We start from the raw sequence: 26,303 nt of genomic DNA, 5'->3' as shown, positions 1-26,303 counted from the left end.
AAGGCAATCCCATTAAAAATTGCCACAAAAAGAATACATAGGAATACAACTAACCAGGGAGGTAAAAGCGCTCTACAACAAGAATTTCAAAACACTGCTCAAAGAAATCAGAGATGACACAAACACATGGAAAAACATCCCATGCTCATGGATAGGAAGAATCGATATCATTAAAATGGCCATACTGTCCAAAAAAATTTACTGATTCAAGACTATTCCTATCAAACTACCAATGACATTCTTCACAGAAATAAAAAAAACTATTTTAAAATTCAACTGGAACCAAAAAAGAGCCTGAATAGCCAAGGCAATCCTAAGCGAAAGGAACAAAGCAGGAGGCATCATATTATCCAACTTCAAACTATACTACAGGGCTACAGTAACCAAAACAGCATGTTACTGGTACAAAAACAGGCACATTTCTTTCAGAATAGTGTAGACCAATGGAACAGAATAGAGCACCCAGAAATAAGGCTGCATACCTAGGACCAGCTGATCTTTTTGACAAAGCTGACAAAAGCAAGCAATGGGAAAAAAGAATCCCATTTCAATAACTGGTGCTAGGATAAGTGGCTAGCCATATGCAGAAGATTGAAGCTGGACCCATTCCTTACACCATATACAAAAATCAACTCAAGAAGGATTAAAGATGGCCAGGCCAGGTGTGGTGGCTCATTTTTGTAATCCCAGCACTTTGGGAGGCTGAGGTGCATGGATCACCTGAGGTCGGGAGTTCAAGACCAACCTGGCCAACATAGTAAAACCCCATCTCTAGTAAAAATACAAAAATTAGCCGGGCATGGTGGTGCACACCTGTAGTCCCAGTTACTCAGGAGGCTGAGGCAAGATAATCACTTAAACCCGGGAGGCAGAGGTTGCAGTGAGCCGAGATTGTGCCACTGCACTCTAGCCTGGGTGACAGAGTGAGACTCTGTCTCAAAAAAAAAATAGATCCTGGACATAGGAACGGGCAAAGTCTTCATGATAAAGACACCAAAAGCAATCACAACAAAATCAAGAATTGACAAGTGGGATCGAATTAAACTCAAGAGCTTCTGCACAGCAAAAGAAACAATCAACAGAGTAAATGAACAACCTACAGAATGGGAGAGAAATTTTGCAAACTATGCATCTGACAAAGGTCTAATATCCAGCATCTATAAGGAACTTAGACAAATTTGCAAAAGAAAAAAAACAAACCCCATTAAAAAGTGGGCAAGGCACATGAACAGACACTTTTTAAAAGAAGACATACATGCAAGCCAATAAGCATATGGAAAAAAAGCTCCATATCATTGATCATTAGAGAAATACAAATCAAAACCACAATGAGATACCATCTCACACCAGTCAGAATAGCTATTACTAAAAAGTCAAAAAATAACAGATACTGGTGAGGTTGCAAAGAAAAGAGAACACTTATACACTCTTGGTGGAAGTGTAAATTAGTTCAAACATTGTAGAAAGCAGTCTGACAATTCTGCAAAGAGCTAAAAGCAGAACTACCCTCGGACCCAGCAATCCCATTACTGAGTACATACTCAAAGGAATAGAAATCATTCTACCATAAAGAAAAAAGCACGTGAATGTTCACTGCAGCACTATCCACAATAGCAAAGACATGGCATCAACCTAAATGCTCATCAATGACAGAATGGATAAAGAAAATGTGGTACATATATACCATGGAATTCTATGCAGCCCATAAAAAAGAATGAGATCATGTCCTTCACAGGAACATGGATGGAGCTGGAGGCTATTATCCTTAGCAAACTAATGCAGAAACAAAAAACTAAATACTGCATGGCCTCACTTATAAGTGGGAGCTAAATGATGAAAACTTAAGAACACAAAGACGGAAACAACAGGCACTGGGGTCTACTTGAAGGTGGAAAGTGGGAGGAGGGAGAGGAACAGAAAAAATAGCTATGGGATACTGGGCTTAATTCCTGGGTGATGAAATAAGCTGTACAACAAACCCCTGTGACACAAGTTTACCTATGTAACAAACCATCACATGTACCCCCGAACCTAAAAGTTTTTTTAAAAAAAGACGTTTTCCTCTTTTGTGATGTAGGCAATTGCAGCTATAAACTTCCCTCTGTACTGCTTTTACTGTATCCCATAGGTTTTGGTTTGTTATGTTTCCATTATCATTTGTTTCAAAAATTTTTAAAATTTCCCTCTTAATTTCTTCATTGACCCATGGTCATTCGGGAGCATATTGTTTAATTTCCATGTATCTGTACAGTTTCCAAAATACTTTATTAATTTCTAGTTTTATTCTATTGTGATCAGAGAATATGCTTGATATTATTTCATGCTTTTTTAATGTTTTAAGCCTAACACATGTGTTTAAGCCTAACACATCCTTAAACAAGGATGTTTAAGCCTAACACATCCTTAAACAAGGATGTTTAAGCCTAACACATCCTTAAACAAGGATGTTTAAGCCTAACACATCCTTAAACAAGGATGTTTAAGCCTAACATCCTTGAGAATGATCAATATGCAGAGAAGAAGAATGTATATTCTTGGATGAAATGTTCTGTAAATATCTATTAGATTCATATGGTCTATATAGTGCAGATTAAGTCTGATGTTTCTTTGTTGATTTTCTGTCTGGAAGATCTGTCCAATGCTGAAAGTGAGGTGTTGAAGTCTCCAGCTATTTCTATTGTATTGGGGCCTATGTCTCTCTTTAGCTCAATAATATTTGCTTTATATATCTGGGTGCTCCAGTATTAGTTGCATAAATATTTAACACTGTTATATCTTCTTGCTGAATTCACCCCTTTATCATTATATAATGACCTTCTTTGTCCTTATAGTTTTGTTCTTGAAATCTACTTTGTCTGATATAAGTATAGTGACCCCTGCTCTTATTTCGGTTTCTGTGAGCATGGAATATATTTTTCCATCCCTTTATTTTCAGTCGGTATGTGTCTTTATAGGCAAAGTGTGTTTCTTGTAGGAAACAGATCAAATGAGTCTTGTTTTTCCATCATTCAACCAGTCTGTGTCTTTTAATTGGAGACTTTAGTCCATTTACATTCAATGTTATTATTGGCAAGTAAGGACTTACTCATGCCATTTTGTTATTTGTTTTCTGGTTGTTTTGTGGTCTTCTCTTCCTTCTTTCTTTCCTTTCTGTCTTCCTTTAGTGAAAGGAATTTTCTCTGATGATATGCTTTAGTTTCTTGTTTTTTATTTTTCATGTCTACATTGTATGTTTTTTGGTTTGAGGTTACTATGAGGCTTGCAAATACTATCTTATAACCCATTATTTCAACTGATAACAAGTTAACACTGTTTGCATAAACAAACAAAAATAATAAAAACTCTATATCTTAACTGCATCCCAATTATGTAATTTTAATGCCGATTATCCCTGGGTGGATTTTAGGTAATTTTTCTTTGTGCTTTCGTGACCAAAATATTTTATTTGAATTATTTATCATGAGCAAATATCATTTTTATGAAAACAGTAACATCATTATTCTTCAAAAAAAAGAAAGGCAGGGAAGATGGACTATTAGAAACAAAAATGAAATAAAGCATTTCCCAGGTTGTTTCTAGTACCAGAATTATAAGAACTTGCTAACAGTTAATAAGCCATGCAGAGAATGAGGGAGGAGTACATTACTCAATAAAAATTGGGGAATTTAGTCCAAAGGAATGCCAATTTAATTATTACATTTGAAATATTAGCATTTAATAAATATAATGAACTTACCTTTAGCTAATAAAAATGTGATCCAAGAAACTTTTAGCACCAATGAAGAATTTATTTCAGTAGATATCCTATTAAAAAAATAGAAAGCAGAAAAAAACAGCAAAAATGTATCACTGAAAGTTTTCCAGATATATCTTTTGAGTGTTTCTTGTTGTGCATTTAAAAAAAAAATGACCTTAGTTAAATGCATAATAGAATGCAGTCCATTTTAAATGCATAATTTACACCTGAGTTTATTCATTTAATGTTTCTATGTCTTAACAATTCTAAGATATGATATGTAGCCCACAGAACAGTATACATTCTTGACCACGAGAAGCTGCAAAAAAAAAAAAATTAAGAAAAAAATACTACACATTTTGAGAGAAAAATTTTGTAAAAGAAATACTGAATATTTCAATTCTAATATAAAAATATATAAAAGACATAGTATGCTATAATATACTTTGTTTCAAATTACCTTAATATTTTTTGCTCTTTTTTCTGATTAATTATCAACACTGTGAGCAGAAAAATGAAGGTTTGGATGACTTTAGTTTGCCAATTTAACACTTTGCCTTGATAATCTTTCCATAGACATTCACTTGTTGGAATTAATAGATTGATATCAATTAATCAGTAAATATATAATTTCCCTTTATATTAATTATCTTCAATACTACTCCAATGAGGCAGAAAATCTCATGTACTACTCATTCTTTTTCCAAGAAAAAACTCTGGAGCTCTACATGGGCATACTGTTAGAGTATGCATTACATATTTAAAATAATCATTTGGAAATTTTAATACAGATTTTTACATTTATTCTCACACAGAAATTATGCTGATTATTAGTTAATAAAGTGCCTGTAACAGACCCTCAATAAAGATTTAGTCAACGAATTTGCATTTTTCTCAGAGTTGGTGATATGTTGTCCTGAATCAATTCCACCTTATTAGTTCTTCCTTGTAGTACAAGGCATGTATTTTATACTATTTTCTTTGTGAGAAGATAAATAATCTACACAGGACTTAAATCTATGGGCTTAATTTATGAAGTAGCCTGCTATAATCGATCAAACTAACCCTAAGTATCAAGATGTTTGAGATTATTCCATAAAAATCTTTTTTTTTTAAGTGAAAAATAACATTCTGTGAACTACTTACGAACTGCTGGGTTGTGTCAAATATATAAGTTCACATGTCCTGAAAGGAAAAACATTATGACTTTTTAATATTTTTTCATAATTTAGAAGTCATAGTAGTTTTCTCATGCTTTATTCATCTTCTTTTAAGAAGTATACATTTTAAAAACAAAAAATGTACAGCATTATAAAACAAAGTTCAAGTAGATTTTCCCAATTTATGACATCTCACATCACTGTAATATATAGTTACAGTTAATCCTCTCAATTACTCTTCAAAAAAAGGTACAAATAAGATAGAAAAAACCCAGCTGATCCACCTAAGGTTAGTAAAGTTTACTCTTTAAATTATCTCATATGATTTGTCAATAAAAATTTTAAATCCCTTTTACAAAGTCCTGAGTGGTCTTTTGAGGCCATTCCGACTGTTACTCCCTAATTTAAAATCATTCAAGGAGTTTCCACTGCCTGCAGGGCAAAGTCCGAGATTACTACCAATCTGATCCCTTCTTACCTTTCAGCCATTAGCAATATCAAAGCACATCCTGATATCACTGCTTTGGCTTTGTACACATGCTAATCTCTAAGATGCTCGCTCCCAGTTCCCATTCATTTTGCTTGGTGAATTTCTATTTTTCCTGTAAACCCTATTTGGACATTCCCTTCTGTGGTTTTTTCTCTGACCAAAATCACCACTATAGTTACCCTTCACCCTTAAACATATACAACGTAATGCTTTGTCCACTATGTAATTTCTGCTTCTTACAACAGAAACAAATATCCAAGCAGATTCCTTATCTCAGACAGCAGAGAAAACAACTTGGAAGCATCCAGTCGAAATTACTATAGCAGGAAAAAAAATCAGAACTGTACCCCAAATCACTCCTACCAATGAGTCCCCAAATTCTATATCTAGAAAAAAAACCCCTGATAATTATAGATCTTAAAGTACTTATATGTATAGAATACTCATTAAAGTTGGCTTAAAGAAGTTTTTGCTTGCTTTGTTTACTAGAGAGGTAATACATCCTCCTTACAAATGGAAGTTACTCGTATAAAACTTGGGTTAACATTGTGGTAAACTTCTTTCCAGTCATTTCGTTCTATGCATTAGTGGTCTAGGTTTCTTCCTTACACACAGTCATAATCAGAGTATATCCTGCTTCATTTGTTTAACATTAGAAGCACTTTCCAATATTGCCATTATTCTTTATCACATTTTATTTTATATTTATAACATTTTATGTTTAGATATGTTTAATATTTATTGTTTAACTTTAGTTGTGAATATACAGTTGTTTCCAGTTTTTCAGGGGTCTAAATAATATTGTACCAAAAAAACTCTAAAGCAACGTTGTATTTAGGATCATATTAAAATAAGCTACCAGATATGAATTAAAAAGGTTGTAAACAAGTTTAAAGAATAGAAAAAAATTTAGAAAGTCACAATTAGGTAAATTTTAAAAGCCAAACACACACACACACACACACACACACACATATAATATTCTACTCAATGTGAAACAATACCCAAAGGAAAGAAACATTCTAAAATATGAAAAGTGATTCTCTCCACTGTTGACATTTTGGTCGATTCATAGTTTATTTATGCCTTTGTGTGTTTTCCAAGTATTCTATAATTAGTTCATGTTTGTTATGCAAATTAGATAATTTATCTCCATTAATAATTAAAAATTCCCCTTTTTCTTGTGCAAAAAGCTTATATTCTCATCAAGAAAAGACCAAAAAAAAAAAAAAAAAAAAAGATGGCCAATGCTACCATATTACAATTAAAACCAGGGGCAAGAAAAGACAGTCCTTCAAAAGCCCTAGGCCTTTGAGTTTTTTCTCTAATTTTTCTCATCCTCCACCACAGTTGTGAAGTTTTAGTGATCAAAAAAGAAAAAGGGGGAGAAAATAGAGGCATCCTCCTAAGGAGATGCTTCTTTCCACCTCTATCTCCGTCCTCATTCTCTCCAGAATAGGGCCATGCCTCTTTTACCCTTCTCCCTTTACCATGCTATTACACAATTGCTTATTTAGCTAACACAATAACTTTCATATTCTCTTAACCACAAATGAAATGAGCCTCAAAACAAGCATGATAACAGACATATGCCAAATTAAGGGCTGAAACATTTGGGGTAGGGAAGTACAGTTTTGATGAAAAGTATAGAAAAAACTTAACCTAAGCATATTAATTATGCTCCTACTTGAACTGTAATGGAAAAAGTCCTCTAAGCCACCATTGGGAGTACAAATCATTACTTCATAGTATAGGTCACCTACACCATCCATTGCCACTGTTTTCTTGTTTCAAACTAAATAACACTATTAGGAAGAAGTTTAAATTTATGTCACCATTCTATTCAGAACTAGAAGTTTTCTGGCAAAGAAGGCTAAAATGGGAGATAAGCTTAAAGTTTTTGAAAACAAATGGAAGACATGAAAGGATAATAAAACGGTTAATTTTCCAGGAAGCATTCAGAATGCATATTACTGGATAAATAAGAAAGCTAAGAATTAATGAGCTAACATTAAAAGGGACAAGTCTAAGAAGTAATACTAACTTTACTAAATGTGTTAAATAATTCCCAGAATCTAATTATGAACAATGACATAAAAAATCAGAGTGTAACCCTAATAAAATGTTTACTTTACCTTTCCAATTTGCTGAAGAGTGCAAACAATACATCATACTTCTTCAACAGTCTTGACATAGCATTATCAACTTTGGTACTGGTATCGATTTCTTTTAGTAAGTTAAAGAATTTATGGACACTACAAAGGAAAGAATAGAAAAAAGTAAATCAGTAACCTTAAAAATTTGTGTTATTTCATTTTCAAATCATAGATATTTCAATTCAAAAGATTATCAGCTCTACATCAAATCACTACTATATCCTTTGGAAGGAATTACTTTTTGCAAAAACAATTAGCCTTCAACTTACACCTCTATTATCTATATACCTATGCTTATATCTATTTATCATTGAGAATATAAGAAAACGAAGGGTCAAGAAGAGATATGCGTATATTTATTCTGTATCTATGTGTTTTAAAAAACATGAGTTCACATCCATTTATCCAATTCCAATATAAAACCATATGCTTCATTTTAGTGTTTCCCTTTCTATATTTGTAACTCTTCCTTGACAGTGGGAAATCTGGAACCCATTCATCCTCAGTTTACTTACTCATTTAATCAGTCCCCCTGTAAGTAACCATCTTCCATCTCCAAAGCCACACCCTCCCCCATGTGGACACTTTTCTGTTCTTCTCAGAACTGACTCCCAGTTCTGGACTTATCCCACCCCTTAGCATAGACACTTCCTCACTGTGGTAGGGCTCTGACTCCCCACAGCAGGCTGCCCTCCTCACCTCACTTGTGCTCTGACTCCCTGCACCAGCTGCCTACACACCCTGCTTAGTCTCTGACACTGCACACAAAGCAGCCACATCAGGTTGCCCCCACACAAAGGATGCCCTCCTCACCCTACTTTGACTCTAACATCCTGCTCTGGGCCCTGTGGCACCCTCCTGTCAGAGATACACACCATAATGCATACTTTATTTGCCCCACCAATGATTTTAGAATTGAATTATTTTTGGAAAAGGAAAGTTGATTTAAAAAATTTAAGCAGTTTAAATAATAACTTTAAATCACTCTTTGTTACTCTTTTCCATAAAAATTAACATATTTGAAACATCAATACATACATTTTCCAATAGGATATTAAAGATAGTAATCATCAACTACATCTCACATGCTAATTTCTAATCATGAATTTTGTATAAGGAATTATACCAAAGCAGCTAACTGAAACAAAAGATAGTCACCTGACCCATCCATAGGCTGTCCAGCAACCAATGAGTTATAGCCCTCACTCAAAAAAATGGGCTGGACCAATCAAACACTGGGGAAATAAAAGCTTTAGCTAATCAGCAGGGGAACCAAAAGGTTATTAAAGTTCCTATGATACAGAAAGGAATGGGGGAGCCATGACAAGCTATGTGAAAAAGCAAATAAAGAAAGAGTAGAAATGACAAAGAATAGAAGATCAGAATGTTGATTAGAAGAGAAAAGAGAAAGGAACAAATCTGCAGATATATCCAGAGAAAAAGAAATCAGCCTCAGAATAGCATTTATTAAAGAACTACTCTCAGTTCCAGTTTTTTTGAGGTTACCTGTCCTGAGATTACCATGAAAACTGAATTGTTACAACAAAGCCTTTTTTCTAGGGGAAACTTAAGGGAAGAAAAGAAGGAAGGAAGAGAAGCAGTGAGTGCCTGTGGTGTTGCAGGTATTGACTCTATGAACTATTTATGTTATTTCTATTATTTTGTATATTTACAAATATACAAGGCCTTTGTTTCCACATTTTATTTAGATATAGCAAAAAAAAGTATTTGTTGCATTTTCAAAAATGCAATAATTTAATCTATCTCATTTAAATAAAATATCAATTATGTTTAATTCTAGATGTCTTTGTTCAAGGAGAAACATTACCTATTTGGTAAAAATATATACTGTTGCATTTTTGTAAATATGTTGCAAAGAAAATGACTGGAAGTCCTGGATACTTTCTGAAGATAAAGTTCATACATTATTGAAAACACATTAATAAACTCTTCTTATGAGGCTTATAAACTCAACAACAAACACCTATTAAGTAATTAACTGGCTCAAGTATTGTAGCATGTTCAAATCAATATATAATCTGAAAAAAGCATTTAATTATAATATCCTCTATGTTAAAACAATCTTAGGCTTTAATAAATCTTACCTAAATACCTTTAAGATAAACTCAAACTACTTATATAAAGGTTTTAATATAAAACAAGCCTATTTACAAATCCTTGCTTTTCTGTTCACTTTATTAACAGCCACAATTAAGAAAGCTTACACATGAATAGTGAGAGACACAATGAAAATTTTTCCAGGACACAAACTGCTACCTCTTAAAGAAATACAGCATAAATACACTTTCATAACGGCTCCATGAGAGAATGGCAGTTCACTATTTGGTCCAAGTTCTTTACGTTTTACTTTATTTGAGCATTTCTCACTAATTCACTAAAGTCTATTGAGAGGAAAATCCAGAATTCGTTTCTTTTTATGGCAGAGGCTTATATTATACAAGAAACTTTACCTGATTTCTATATTTTTCTGTAGCTCAGTAAAAGTGAACGGCATCTCATCTTGGTCAACTGCTGCAATAAAGATACAGATTCCCCATAGTTCCTTTTTCTTTTGAATATAACCTCCCTGGGAACAAAAAATAAAGATCAAATATTTCATTAAATAATTCACACACTGGATACTATGTTAAAACTGTATTATAACTGATTTTTTCTTATTCAGCATACAAAATAAATGTTTATAATACCGTATATTTGTAACACATCCTTCGGATGGCATATATTTGAAAGGATTTCATTTTACACTAATAACAAACATTCAAATTTTATATTATAAGGCAAAAAAGTACTAGAAAGATCAAAAAATTAAATAAGTTATTGTGGAAACTTTAGGGGTCAGTCAATTCCTCAAAATAGTTTCATTTTTCAATAATCCAATGTCATCGAAGCTAAGTTAAGAGATTTAGAGTCCATAACAAATAATTTGTTTGAAAAAAAAGCCCACGTTCTTATTCGCTTATTCTTTCCTTGCTCTATTCATTCATTCCTTTTATCAATTTATTTATTCAAGTATTTTTAACCTTGTATTTCATGTTTCAGTTCCTTAACTGCCTTCTTTGTAAAATCAAAATAAGAATATGTACCCCATTTTGTAACAATTAAATGAAATTATATTTATAAAGCCTTTGGCATAGTATATAGCATACAATCAGTTATTAATGATTGATGGCTATCATTATCACTCGAGTACTTTTTCACTATCTTTAGAACACATTTTTCCCCACAATATATACCACCCCTAAATATTACATTTTATGGGTAAAATTTGGATTATATTAAGTTGGAAACAAAAGAAATGTCAAATTAATGTTCATTAAATAGTTGGAACTATTTACTTACACTTAACTGGAGATTACAATAGAGCTAAAAAGCATGTAATACTATCTTACATTATTTTGAAATATCAATTATATAAAAGCTTTAGGATAAGTGAGTTGTTCCAGATTACCAAATTTTACAGGTAATTAAAGGTTTACCACCATCCAACTCTAAACTTTTTCTTAATTTTAGCTACTTGGGATGTAAATATTTTACAACTTAAATTACAATTATACACCCACTAGAATAGTTAAAATGTAAAAGACTGACAATATCAAGGGTCAGTGAGGATGTAGTGCAATGGAACACTTAAACATCACTGGTGAAAATGTAAAATGGCACACTCATTTGGGAAAACAAGTTTGGAAGTTCTTATAAAGTTAAATATGCACTTTCCATAACACATAGCAATTCTACTCCCAGATATTCATACCCAAGAGAAATGAAAACATTATATGTGAATGTTCATAGCAGCTTCAGTCATAATGGCCAAAAACTACAAACAACCCAAATATATATAAAAAAAAAAGAAGTGCATGGAAAAATAAATTGGGGTATATCCCTACAATGGAATGTTATTTGACAATCAAAAGGAAATGTCCTAATATATATAACAACATAGATAAATCTCAAAATTATTACACTGAGAAAAAGCCAGACTCAAAAGGATGCACTGCATAATTCCTTTCATATGAAATTCTAGAAAAGGCAAAACCAATCTTTAAAGTCAACAAGTAGATCCGTAGTTGCCTGCGGAACAGAGGGCAGGTGTTGGGAAATGACTGCAAAGGAGAATGAAAGAACTTTCTGGAGTGATCAAAAAGTTCTATATCTTAATGGTGGTGATTATATGAGTGAATATGTCTGTTAAAACGTATTGAACTGTGCACTTAAAATTGGCATATTTTGTGTATGTAAATTATACCTCAATAAATCTGATTTTGAAACTATGTTACATACTTACTGTTTCTGAAACTGAAGATACAAAGTACATACTGCTTCACTGTTTTCATGACTAATTAAGAATATATATCTTAATAAAATGAACAAAAATCAACTTCTGTATTTGTGTTTATGTTAATATGGTCAATTTCTTGGGAACTAATAAGATGTCAAAGGTTGTTTGTCTCTTTAATAAATAACCCCAACTACCATAGTCTTTAAATTTTTATGCTTATTTCTTACCATTTTGGTTTGCTTCTTTGCACTCAGGCAATAAATGCTCTCAATATATGTCCTTTCATCAATTCCAGCCTTTTTTTCTCTCTCTCTCTCTTTTAAAGATTAAAAAATGAAGCAAAAGTTGCTAAAATTTAGTATGTTGTTTATTCATTTTTTAAAGAGCGAATTTTATTAGAACATTTAGTAGTCAAAACAATGAAATACAGTATCATCTGATATGATAAAATGCATAAGTGAAATGTTCTACAAGTAGATTCTGATTTTTAAGGACCTGAAGAACTTTCCTACAAGCAAAATGTGACCTTTATTTCAGATGCAGCTTGTGTTTTTACTTCCATAAGAAGTATATTTCAAGGAACAGAAGCTTTTAATTTTGATTAAGCTCAATTTATTCATTTTTTTTCTTTTATGGGTTATGTTTTCAGTGGTAGGTATCTATGAAATCTTTGCCTAACCCAAGCTCATTAAGACTTTCTCCTATGTCATCGTCTAGAAGTTTAGGTCTATGCTTCATTTCTGGTTAGTTTTTATAAATGGTGTGAGGTAAGGATTGAAGTTCATTTTCTGCATTTGGATACCCAATTGCTCCAGCATTATTTGTTGAGAAGAATATCCTTCCTCCATTACCTTCACACCTCTGTAGAAAATGAACTTATAACAATATATATATGTGAGTCTACTTCTGGATTATCTGTTCTGTTCCACTGATTTAGTTGTCTTTTTTCACCAATATCGTAATGTCTTCATTATTGTAGTTTCATATATTTTGTTCATTTTTAGTTGAGTTTGATTCAAAATTTTTTAATCTAAAAAAGTCATTGGATTCACTTCTCATCATACAGATGAAAAATTAAAGACTAGAAGATGGCCGAATAGGAAAAGCTCCAGTCTACAGCTCCCAGCATGAGCGACGCAGAAGACGGGTGATTTCTGCATTTCCAACTGAGGTACCAGGTTCATCTCACTGGGGCTTGTCAGACAGTGGGTGCAGGACAGTGGGTGCAGCCAACCGAGTGTGAGCCAAAGCAGGGCGAGGCATCGCCTCACCTGGGAAGCACAAGGGGTCAGGGAATTCCCTTTTCTAGCCAAGGGAAGCTGTGACAGATGGCACCTGGAAAATCGGGTCACTCCCACCCTAATACTGCGCTTTTCCAACGATCTTAGCAAACGGCACACCAGAAGATTATTTCCTGCGCCTGGCTCGGAGGGTCCCATGCCCATGGAGCCTCGCTCATTACTAGCACAGCAGTCTGAGATCGAACTGCAACGCAGCAGCAAGGCTAGAGGAGGGGCGCTCGCCATTGCTGAGGCTTGAGTAGGTAAACAAAGCGGCTGGGAAGCTTGAACTGGGTGGAGCCCACCGCAGGTCAAGGAGGCCTGCCTGCCTCTGTAGACTCCACCTCTGGGGGCAGGGCATAGCTGAAAAAAGGCAGCAGAAACCTCTGCAGACTTAAACGTCCCTGTCTAACAGCTTTGAAGACAGTAGTGGTTCTCCCAGCACAAAGTTTGAGATCTGAGAACGGACAGACTGCCTCCTCAAGTGGGTCCCTGATCCCCGAGTAGCCTAACTGGGAGGCACCCCCCACTAGGGGCAGACTGACACCACACACAGCTGGGTACCCCTCTGAGACGAAGCTTCCAGAGGAATGATCAGGCAGCAACATCTGCTGTTCAGCAATATTCGCTGTTCTGCAGCCTCCGCTGCTGATACCCAGGCAAACAGGATCTGGAGTCGACCTCCAGCAAACTCCATCAGACCTGAAGCTGAGGGTACTGTTAGAAGGAAAGCTAACAAACAGAAAGGACATCCACACCAAAACCCCAACTGTACGTCACCATCATCAAAGACCAAAGGTAGATAAAACCACAAAGATGGGGAAAAACAGCAGAAAAGCTGAAAATTCTAAAAATCAGAGTGCCTCTCCCCCTCCAAAGGAACGCAGCTCCTCGTTAGCAATGGAACAAAGCTGGATGGAGAATGACTTCGACAAGTTGAGAGAAGAAGGCTTCAGATGATCAAACTTCTCTGAGCTAAAGAAGGAAGTTCAAACCCATCACAAAGAAGCTAAAAACCTTGAAAAAAGATTAGACAAATGGCCAACTAGAATAACCAGTGTAGAGAAGTCCTTAAATAACCTGATGGAGCTGAAAACCATAGCACAAGAACTATGTGATGAATGCACAAGCTTCAGCAGCCGACTCGATCACCTGGAAGAAAGGGTATCAGTGATGGAAGATCAAATGAATGAAATGAAGCGAGAAGAGAAGTTTAGAGAAAAAAGAGTAAAAAGAAACAAACAAAGCCTACAAGAAATACGGAACTCTGTGAAAAGACCAAATCTACATCTGATTGGTGTACCTGAAAGTGACAGGGAGAATGGAACCAAGTTGGAAAACACTCTGCAGGATATTATACAGGAGAACTTCCCCAACCTAGCAAGGCAGGCCAACGTCCAAATTCAGGAAATACAGAGAATGCCACAAAGATACTCCTCGAGAAGAGCAACTCTAAAACACATAATTGTCAGATTCACCAAACTTGAAATGAAGGAAAAAATGTTAAGGGCAGCCAGAGAGAAAGGTAGGGTTACCCACAAAGCGAAGCCCATCAGACTAACAGTGGATCTCTCAGCAGAAACTCTACAAGCCAGAAGAGAGTGGGGGCCAATGTTCAACATTCTTAAAGAAAAGAATTTTCAACTCAGAATTTCATATCCAGCCAAACTAAGCTTCATAAGTGAAGGAGAAATAAAATCCTTCACAGACAAACAAATGCTGAGAGACTTTGTCACCACCAGGCCTGCCTTACAAGAGCTCTTGAAGGAAGCACTAAACGGGGAAAGGAACAACCGGCACCAGCCACTGCAAAAACATGCCAAATTGTAGACCATCAAGGCTAGGAAGAAACTGCATCAACTAATTAGCAAAATAACCAGCTAACATCATAATGACAGGATCAAATTCACACATAACAATATTAACCTTAAATATAAATGGGCTAAATGCTCCAATTAAAAGACACAGACTGGCAAATTGGATAAAGAGTCAAGACCCATCAGTGTGCTGTATTCAGGAGATCCATCTCACGTGCAGAGACACACATAGGCTCAAAATAAAGGGATGGAGGAAGATCTACCAAGCAAATGGAAAGCAAAAAAAGGCAGGGGTTGCAATCCTAGTCTCTGATAAAACAGACTTTAAACCAACAAAGATCAAAAGAGACAAACAAGGCCATTACATAATGGTAAAGGGATCAATTCAACAAGAAGAACTAACTATCCTAAATATATATGCACCCAATACAGGAGCACCCAGATTCATAAAGCAAGTCCTTAGAGACCTACAAAGAGACTTAGATTCTCACACAATAATAATGGGAGACTTTAACACCCCACTGTCAACATTAGACAGCTCAACGAGTCAGAACGTTAACAAGGATATCCAGGAATTGAACTCAGCTCTGCACCAAGTGGACCTAATAGACATCTACAGAACTCTCCATCCAAAATCAACAGAATATACATTCTTCTCAGCATATCACACTTATTCCAAAATTGACCACATAGTTGGAAGTAAAGCACTCCTCAGCAAATGTAAAAGAACAGAAATTATAAGAAACTGTCTCTCAGACCACAGTGCAATCAAACTAGAACTCAGGATTAAGAAACTCACTCAAAACCGCTCAACTACATGGAAACTGAACAACCTGCTCCTGAATGACTACTGGGTACATAACAAAATGAAGGCAGAAATAAAGATGTTCTTTGAAACCAATAAGAACAAAGACACAACATACCAGAATCTCTGGGACACATGTAAAGCAGTGTGCAGAGGGAAATTTATAGTGCTAAATGCCCACAAGAGAAAGCAGCAAAGATCTAAAATTGACACCCTAACATCACAATTAAAAGAACTAGAGAAGCAAGAGCAAACACATTCAAAAGCTAGCACAAGGCAAGAATTAACTAAGATCAGAGCAGAACTGAAGGAAATAGAGACACAAAAAACCCTTCAAAAAAATAATGAATCCAGGAGCTGGTTTTCTGAAATGATCAACAAAATTGATAGTCTGCTAGCAAGACTAATAGAGAAGAAAAGAGAGAAGAATCAAATAGACGCAATAAAAAATGATAAAGGGGGTATCACCACAGATCCCACAGAAATACAAACTACCATCAGAGAATACTATAAATACCTCTATGCAAATAAACTAGAAAATCTAGAAGAAATGGATAAATTCCTGGACACATACACCCTCCCAAGACTAAACCAGGAAGAAGTTGAATCCCTGAATAGACCAATAACAGGCTCTGAAATTGAGGCAATAATTAAGAGCCTACCAACCAAAAAAAGTCCAGGACCAGATGGATTCACAGCTGAATTCTACCAGAGGTACAAGGAGGAGGTGGTACCATTCCTTCTGAAACTATCCCAATCAATGGAAAAAGAGGGAATCCTCCCTAACTCATTTTATGAGGCCAGCATCATCCTGATACCAAAGCCTGGCAGAGACACAACAAAAAAAGAATTTTAGACCAATATCCCTGATGCACATCGATGCGAAAATCCTCAATAAAATACTGGCAAACCGAATCCAGCAGCACATCAAAAAGCTTATCCACCATGATCAAATGGGCTTCATCCCTGGGACGCAAGGCTGGTTCAACATACACAAAACAATAAACATAATCCATCATATAAACAGAACCAAAGACAAAAACCACATGATTATCTCAACAGATGCAGAAAAGGCCTTTAACAAAATTCAACAGCCCTTCATGCTAAAAACTCTTAATAAATTAGGTACTGATGGGACACATCTCAAAATAGTAAGAGCTATTTATGACAAACCCACAGCTAATATCATATTGAATGGGCAAAAACTGGAAGCATTCCCTTTGAAAACTGGCACAAGACAGGGATGCCCTCTCTCACCACTCCTATTCAACATAGTGTTGGAAGTTCTGGCCAGGGCATTCAGGCAGGAGAAAGAAATAAAGGGTATTCAATTAGGAAAAGAGGAAGTCAAATTGTCCCTGTTTGCAGATGACATGATTGTATATCTAGAAAACCCCATTGTCTCAGCCCAAAATCTCCTTAAGCTGATAAGCAACTTCAGCAAAGTCTCAGGATACAAAATCAATGTACAAAAATCACAAGCATTCTTATACACCAATAACAGACAAACAGAGAGCCAAATCATGAGTGAACTCCCATTCACAATTGCTTCAAAGAGAATAAAATACCTAGGAATACAACTTACAAGGGATGTGAAAGACCTCTTCAAGGAGAACTACAAACCACTGCTCAACGAAATAAAAGAGGACACAAACAAATGGAAGAACATTCCATGTTCATGGATAAGAAGAATCAATATCATGAAAATGGCCATACTGCCCAAGGTAATTTATAGATTCAATGCCATCCCCATCAAGCTACCAATGACTTTCTTCACAGAATTGGAAAAAACTACTTTAAAGTTCATATGGAACCAAAAAAGGGCCCGCATTGCCAAGACAATCCTAAGCCAAAAGAACAAAGCTGGAGGCATCATGCTACCTGACTTCAAACTATACTACAAGGCTACAGTAACCAAAACAGCATGGTACTGGTACCAAAATAGATATATAGACCAATGGAACAGAACAGAGCCCTCAGAAATAGTACCACACATCTACAACCATCTGATCTTTGACAAACCTGACAAAAACAAGAAATGGGGAAAGGATTTCCTATTTAATAAATGGTGCTGAGAAAACTGGCTAGCCATATGGAGAAAGCTGAAATTGGATCCCTTCCTTACACCTTATACAAAAATTAATTCAAGATGGATTAAAGACTTAAATGTTAGACCTAAAACCATAAAAACCCTAGAAGAAAACCTAGGCAATATCATTCAGGCCAAAGGCATGGGCAAGGACTTCATGACTAAAACCAAAAGCAATGGCAACAAAAGCCAAAACTGACAAATGAGATCTAATTAAACTAAAGAGCTTCTGCACAGCAAAAGAAACTACCATCAGAGTGAACAGGCAACCTACAAAATGGGAGAAAAGTTTTGCAATCTACTCATCTGACAAAGGGCTAATATCCAGAATCTGCAATGAACACAAACAAACTTACAAGAAAAAAACAACCCCATCAAAAAGTGGGTGAAAGATATGAACAGACACTTCTCAAAAGAAGACATTTATGCAGCCAACAGACACATGAAAAAATGCTCATCATCACTGACCATCAGGGAATGCAAATCAAAACCACAATGAGATACTATCTCACACCAGTTAGAATGGCAATCATTAAAAAGTCAGGAAACAACAGATGCTGGAGAGGATGTGGAGAAATAGGAACACTTTTACACTGTTGGTGGGACTGTAAACTAGTTCAACCATTGTGGAAGACAGTGTGGCGATTCCTCAGGGATCTAGAACTAGAAATACCATTTGACCCAGCTATCTCTTTACTGGGTATATACCCAAAGGATTATAAATCATGCTGCTATAAAGACACATGCACATGTATGTTTATTGCGGCATTATTCACAATAGCAAAGACTTGGGACCAACCCAAATGTCCAACAATGGTAGACTGGACTAAGAAAATGTGGCACATATACACCATGGAATAATACCATGCAGCCATAAAAAAGGATGAGTTCATGTCCTTTGTAGGGACATGAATGAAGCTGGAAACCATCATTCTGAGCAAACTATCGCAAGTACAAAAAAACCAAACACCGCATGTTGTCACTCATAGGTGGAAAGTGAACAATGAGAACACTTGGACACAGGAAGGGGAACATCACACACTGGGGCCTGTCGTGGGGTGGGGGGAGGGGGGAGGGATAGCATTAGGAAAAATACCTAATGTAAATGACGAGCTAATGGGTGCAGCCCACCAACATGGCACATGTATACATATGTAACAAACCTGCATGTTGTGCACATGTACCCTAGAACTTAAAGTATAATAAAAAAAATTAAAGACTAGAGAGTTAAGACAACCAGTTAATTTTCACAGACCCAAAACCCTCGTTTCCTAACACTTAATTTAGTAATCTTCCATTTAAAGGTTTTTTCTTATTACATTTCTATATTGATGTCCTTAACATTTTCACTATCGAAATCCTTAATCTCATTGCCCCCATCAAGAGTTCTGTCCTCTTACCTAGGGACTAAGAGTTCTGTCTCTTAACTAGAACTAAGAGTTCTATCCTCTTAATTAAATAGAAATATTTTATTGGGAAGGCTGAAGATGCACATTATCTAAAAAACCTCATATTCTTCTCCACATTAAATCCTTCTTTTTTTTTTTTTTTTTTTTTTGAGACAGAGTTTCGCTCTTGTTGCCCAGGCTAGAGTGCAGTGGCACAATCTTAGCTCACTGCAACCTCTGCCTCCCAGGTTCAAGTGATTCTCCTGCGTCAGCCTCCCAAATACCTGGGATTACAGGCATGCCCCACCATGCCCAGCTAATTTTGCATTTTTAATAGAGATGGGGTTTCACCATGTTGGCCAGGCTGGTCTCGAACTCCTGACCTCAGGTGATCCACCCGCCTCAGCCTCCCAAAGTGCTGGGATTACAGGCATGAGCCACCACACCGGGCCACACATTAAATCATTTCTAATCATCATATATTCTGGTCTTTCTCAAAATGTTTCTTCATCTTCATCAATAAATTCCTCTTCTCTTCTGACCTAGACAAATGGATATTCTCCTCCATTCTCAAATTAACAACTCTAATACCACCCCTATTCCCTCCCATTTTAGATCACACTGCCTCTTGTATCCTTCAAGACCTAGTGTATTAATTCCTTTCTCTGTCTTTTATAACTTCTCTAACAGTTCTCTCTCTCAAAGTTTCCCTTTGGCTACAGGGAAGCTTACAATACCTGTCCCTGCATCCCTAGACCTTATCAAGCTACTGACTTCACTATACATATACTCCCCCTCACTATATACACACACCTCTCATTGTTCTCACTATTCCCACACACACTCACCATATGCACTATCAGAGTGCACACACACCACACACACTGAACACACACCCCGAACACACACCCCTCTCACCACACAAATATTATTTTACTGAGGATATTCTCTAAGTCTGCAAAAATCTTGGCTTTCTAAATCAAATGGCCTTTTTTGGTTTCATCCAGAAAGACCTCTATGCAGCATCTGACACTGTTGCAATTTTTCTCCTTCAATATACCTCCATGCAACTTTTTTCATTAGCTTTTTTAAATGCCCTCACATCCTCATTCTCTTCTCTTTTCCTCTCACAACTTTTTCATGGGGTTTCTCAACTCCATGGGCTTTTTTCCCACCATTCTCTTTTTTCCTCAGCACTCTCATCCACTCCTATAGCCCTCATCATCTCCATATACAGATGATTCTCATATCTCATTCTGCTTTCCAGCCTGATTCCTCTTTTAAGCTCCAGGTCTCCTTTTCCAACAACAATTTGCAACCTAAAATCTGTAACTGACGTGTTTTCTTGAAAATTATGAAAAGGACTCAGGATAGCACTTTAAAAATTGTTGAAACAGAAGAAAAGTAATTCCTAGCTAGCCAAAACAATTCCCCCACACACACCAAAAAAAGAACAAAAAATGGTGGGGGGGGGGGGGAAATGGGCAAAGAAGAAGCACTTTGCAAAAAAAAAAAAAAAAAAAAAGGTACTTTCAACATATTTTGAAAATGGTGAACCTCAGAATAATGTCAATTGAAGGACATTTTGTTAAGGTACATAAAAATCCTTAAAATACCTCAGTTTTATAGCTAAAAATTTAACAAGTAAAAATAGAGTTGAGTCAAGATTTAGAGTAACAGAATTGCATGCCTGCATCAGGGCATTTCATGTGCCCCATAAATGTGTATACTTGATATGTACCCACAAAAATTAAAAATTAAAAAAAGATTTAGTGTAATAGATGTTTGAAAAGTTATTTATAATAGCAAAAATAGTAGGAAGAGCCTAAAAATCTTAAAACAGAATGGTTAAACATATTGTGATAGAGCTATATCATAGAATAATATAAAACCCCAAAACAGTTTCAAGGAATATTAAAGGAATATGTAAAAATATCCAACATATAACATTAAGAAAAAAACAGAATAAAAAGTTCTGCACATATTTTGATTCCAATTTTGTGAAAAAACAAAAAAAGAAGAGAAAATGAAAATACATATTAAAATGTTCACGATTATCTCTACATGGTAGGATTACGAACAGTTTTCATTTTCCTTATTAATCCTACATAGATTTTTTAAATTATCTACAATTGTAAAATAGGAGAAAAGTCAATAAAAGTGCTACAGTTACATAAAGCAGGAGAAAAATTAGAAATGCTCGAGAAAAATCTTTATCAAAATTTTAATCACATACATTACAGTTTAAATCAAAATCTACACTCAGTACTTGAAGAGATTACCAATTATACCATCATTTAGTTGAGTTCATTTGAACCAATCTAATGATAACCCCTAATTAGTGACAACTTATACTCGCTTTTTTAAACAATGCGCTTACTTACAAAAGAGCTCCACCAAGTGGTGACATAAATCATCTTGGAAATATCAGAAAATTACTACTATGCATGCTATCATAACCAACATAAATTTAAGTTGCAATTTCAAAAGTTAAAAATAATGTTCTATCTAGCTTGCACTTTGTGAAATATGAAAGATGAAAATAAGTCATAAGAAACACGTGCTTTTGTGCTCTACCTCAGGGTCAAAAGATATATCCTTACACATAGTTCATGAGATTGTAATAAGTAATTAGCAGTAGGGTTACATTAAATGAAATATGAAGGTATTACAGAGAAATAGGGGGAAGAACTGCCTTTATCTTTTGCTCCTAGATTTCCTCCTTACCTAGGTGATACGTAGGAACAGAAGGAATAACAGGCTAAGACACCAGAAAATTTCACCTGTATAATATGAGCTTACAGCAGTCTAGTGTTAAGGACATTATTGGATGTGCACAGAAGTAAAAGGCAAGAGTGGCAAAGCCAAGAAGAGGAATGTAAAAACTGACCTTACTTGTATTCAATCACATTTTTGAAACAACATGCAGGGGTGAACACCATGTGAGTCAGTCACCCAGTAACACAATGCCTTTGTGGGTAAGAAAGTTGATTCTATTCCCAGAAAAACATGTACCTGGCAAATTCAGATTTACCTGGCCATCTGCCCAAAAGTTGAGCACCTGGGACTCCCTCCCTTAAGAACTCTTACAGATCATGCAGCATATGGTCAGAAAAATTAAAATAAATTTGAAAAACTCCTACGGAACTCAGTTCATAAACCTGTCAGCTCTTAACTGAACTGTGACTTGCTTGCTTGCTCATTTGTTCCTATCTCAACTACTAATATGTAAGCATCCTGAAGACAGAAATATTGTATCTAATTCACTACTTTACCCCAAGAGCCCTGTAGTGTCCAGCACTAACACTAACGTAGTTCTAAAAAGAAAAAAAAAAAAAAAAAAAAAAAAGCTGTGGCAGTAGCTACAGAGTGGCTTTTTCTCTCTTTGTTTTTTTTCTTTTTTTTCTCCGTATGCTCAGAGAAACAAGCAGCAACTGAACCACCAAAGTGTAAGTTAAGACTGTTGGTTCCACTATAGTTTCTTCAGCTCCCATTCACACATTGATAGCAAACTGGTAAGTATCAATAAGGGTAACACACACACACACACACACAAAGAACAACATTACAGACCTCATTTTCTGAACAGATGATACATAACCTACCTAGAACTAAGTTTCTGGTCAAGCTCTCTGCTTAGATTATTGAGCTCAAAGCCCAAAAATGATCCATCCAAAAAGGTATAACCAAATAGGAAAGAAAACTGCCACCATACTCAAAGGGCTACTAATTAGCTTTTCTGCAAAACAGCTACAAAACTGATGTCTACTACTCTTGCAAACAAGGTTGAAAACCATTGAGTAAGGAGATTAATTCCTACAACTCAGATCCAATTATATGGATTAACAATATCAACTCCTTTTACCAAATATCACATGTGCTGTTTCAAAAAAGGAAATCACCAACAAACAAATGAGGTGACATTTTTTTCCAGCTTTATGGAGGTACAATTGACAAATGAAAAAGTTTATATTTAAGGTGTTCAATGTGATATTTTGATACATCTATACAATAAGAACTGATTATATCAGTCATTCCATATCCACGGTTTCACTTTCCACAGTTTCAGTTTCCCATGGTCAACCATGGTTTGAAAACAGGTGAGCAGAGTACCTATTTTGAGAGAAACAGACTACATTCACATACTTTTTATTACAGTATCTTGTCATAATTGTTCTATTTTCTTAGTCATTGTTACTAATCTCTTACTGTGGCTAATTTACAAATTAAACTTTAACACGGGTATGTATGTACAGGATAGGAAAAAACATAGTATATATAGGGTTCAGTACTATCTGTGGATTCAAGCATCTACTGAGGGTCTTGGAACATATCCTCTGAGGATAAGGGGGGACTACTGCACTACAATCAAGCTAATTAACATATCTATCACTTCACATAGTCACCATTTTGTCTGTGTGTATGTGGTAAGGATACTTAAGATTTCTCTTAGTGAATTTCAAGAATACAAAACATTAACTATAATCAACCATGCTGTAAATTAAGTGTCCAGAACTACTACTTTTTTTGTTTTTGTTTTTGAGACAGGTCTCATGACAGGGTCTCACTCTGTCACCCAGACTGGATTGCTGTGGCACAATAATAGCTCACTGCAGCCTCAACCTCCTGGGTGCACAAGCACTCCTCCTACCTCAGAGTCCCAAGTAGCTGGGACTACAAGTACATGTCACCGCCTGCAAATTTTTTTTTAATTTTTGGTAGAGATGGGGGTCTCCCCATGTTGCCCAAGTTGGTCTCTAACTCTGGCCTAAAGCAATCCTCCTATCTTGGTCTCCAAACGTGCTGGGATTATAGGCGTGAGCTGCCACATCTAACCCTTACTCATTTTATAACTGAAAGTTTGTACCCTTTGACAAACATCTCCACATTCTCCCCAGGCTCCCCACCCCTGCTAACCACCTTTTTACTGTTTGTATGTATTTGACCTTTTAAAGATTCTACATGTAAATGAGATCATGCAGTATTTGTCTTTCTGTGTCTGACTAATACAACATAATGTCCTTCGGGTTCATCCGTGTTGTTGCAAATGGCAGGATTTCCTACCTTTTTTAAGGCTGAATAAAATTTCAATATATATAACAGATAGTCCTTGACTTACAATGGTTCAATTTGCGATTTTTCAACTGGGTTTGTCATGATCTTAATGCAATTTTAATTTAAGATATTTTTGACTTACAATGGGTTTATCAGGATATAACCCAATCATTAGTTTAAAACAATCTGTACCACATTTTATCTATACATCAAATGACAGACACTTAGGCTGTTTCCATATCTTTGCGACTATGAATAATGCTGCAATGAACATAGGAGTGTATGTATCTCTTCAACATACTGACTTCATTTCCTGTGGATATATACCAAAAGGTAGGATTGCTGAATCATGTGGTAGTTTTAGTTTTAATTTTTTGAGGAGCTTCCATACTGTTTTCCATAAAAGACGTACCAATTTACATTCCCACTAACATTGAACAATAGTTCCCTTTTCTCCACATCCTCTCTAACATCTGTTATCTTCTGACTTTTTGAATAATAGCTATGAGTCCTCAGAGTCCTGAGGTGGTGCAGGGTATCACATGGTGAGAGAACTGAGCATGCTAAGATGTTAGCTCGGGATAAAGCCACTGATGCCACTCTCATGAAAACCAATTAATCCTTGAATAGATTGATCCATTCATAAAGGCAGAGACCTCAGGACTCAATCACCTCTTAAAGGCCCCATCTTTGATACTACCATATTGGGAATTAAGTTTCAATATGAGTTTTAGAGGAGGAAAACATTCAAACTGTGGCAGATGTCTTTTATTTCTTTTTCTGGCCTAATATCTCTGGCTAGATTTCCAGTACTATGTTGAATGCAAGTGACAAAGTGAGTATCCTTGTCTTGATCCTGATCTTAAAGGAAAAGATTTTAGGTTTTCCCCATTGAGTATAATGTTAGCTGTGGGCTTATCACATATAACCTTTGTTGTGTTGAGGTACATTCCTTTTATACCTAACTTGTTGAGAGTTTTCGTCATGAAAGAATGTTAAATTTTGTCAAACACTTTTTCTGGATCTATTAAGATGATCACATAATTTGTCCCTCATTCTGTTGAAGTGGTATATTTATAGATTTGCATATGTTGAACCATCCTTGCATCCCAGAGACAAATCCAATTTCATCATGATGTATGATCCCTTTAAAGTGCTGTTGCTAATATTTTGTTGACGATTTTTGCACATATGTTCATCAGGGATATTGATCTATAGTTTTCTTTTCTTGTGATACCCTTGCCTGACTTTGGTATCAAGGTAATGCTAGCCTTGTTAAATGAGTTTGGAAGTGTTTCCTCCTATTCAAATTTTTGAAAAAGTTTGAGAAGGATTGGTATTCTTCTCAAATGTCTGGTAGAATTCACCAGTGAAGGTCCTGAGGCTTTTCTCTATTGGTAGATTTTTTATTACTGATTCAGTCCCTTATTTGTTATTGGTCATTCAGATTTTCTATTTCTTCATAATTCAGTCTTAGCAGGTAGTATGTGGCAAAAAAAATCTGTCTCTTTTAGGTCATCCAATTTGTTAGTATATAATTTGTTCAAAGTATTCTCAAGATTGTATTTCTGTGGTATCAGTCATAATGTCTCCTCTTTCATTCCTGATTTTATTTGAATCTTCTTTTTTTCTTATTCTAGCTAAAAGTTTATCAATTTTATCTTTTCAAAAAAACAACTCTTTTGTTGCTCTTTTCTATTGTTTTTCGAGTCTTTCATTTATTTCTGCTGTGATCTTTCTTATCCCCCTCCTTCTATTAACTTTGGGCTTATTTGTTCTTTTTCTACCTAGTTCAGAGAGATGTAAAGTTAGGTTACTTATCTGGGGTCCTACTGTTTCCTTCATGTTGGTATTTATCACTATAAAATCTTCTGTTAGAACTGTTTTGCTGCATTCCACAAATCTTGATGTGCTATTTCCATATTCATTTGTATCATATATATTTTTTTAAATTTCCATTTTGATTTCTTATTTGACCACTGGTTGTTCAGGAACATGTTTAATTTTCACATATTTGTGTATTTCCAAGT

General features: G+C 35.5%; 1 protein-coding gene across 3 annotated transcripts in view; it reads right to left on the bottom strand.

Moving 5' to 3' along the window:
- The window catches only part of RB1 (RB transcriptional corepressor 1), a 174,894-nt gene that overhangs the window by 122,301 nt on the left and 26,290 nt on the right, over window positions 1–26,303 (bottom strand). For 2 of the 3 annotated variants that reach the window (XM_054446102.2, XM_054446107.2), the window contains exons 3-6: window positions 10,014–10,129; window positions 7,522–7,641; window positions 4,883–4,921; window positions 3,737–3,804 (exon numbers count right to left, since the gene is read on the bottom strand). In XM_054446102.2, coding sequence (XP_054302077.1) covers window positions 3,737–3,804; window positions 4,883–4,921; window positions 7,522–7,641; window positions 10,014–10,129 — 343 coding nt within the window. Of the gene's footprint in view, window positions 1–3,736; window positions 3,805–4,882; window positions 4,922–7,521; window positions 7,642–10,013; window positions 10,130–21,428; window positions 23,332–26,303 lie in introns of those variants that run through there. The other variant, XM_054446105.2, reaches the window with a different exon arrangement.

This window comes from Pongo pygmaeus, chromosome 14 (assembly GCF_028885625.2).
Source record: "Pongo pygmaeus isolate AG05252 chromosome 14, NHGRI_mPonPyg2-v2.0_pri, whole genome shotgun sequence".
Classification (NCBI taxonomy): domain Eukaryota; kingdom Metazoa; phylum Chordata; class Mammalia; order Primates; family Hominidae; genus Pongo; species Pongo pygmaeus.
This window is presented reverse-complemented; position numbering and strand designations above follow the sequence as displayed.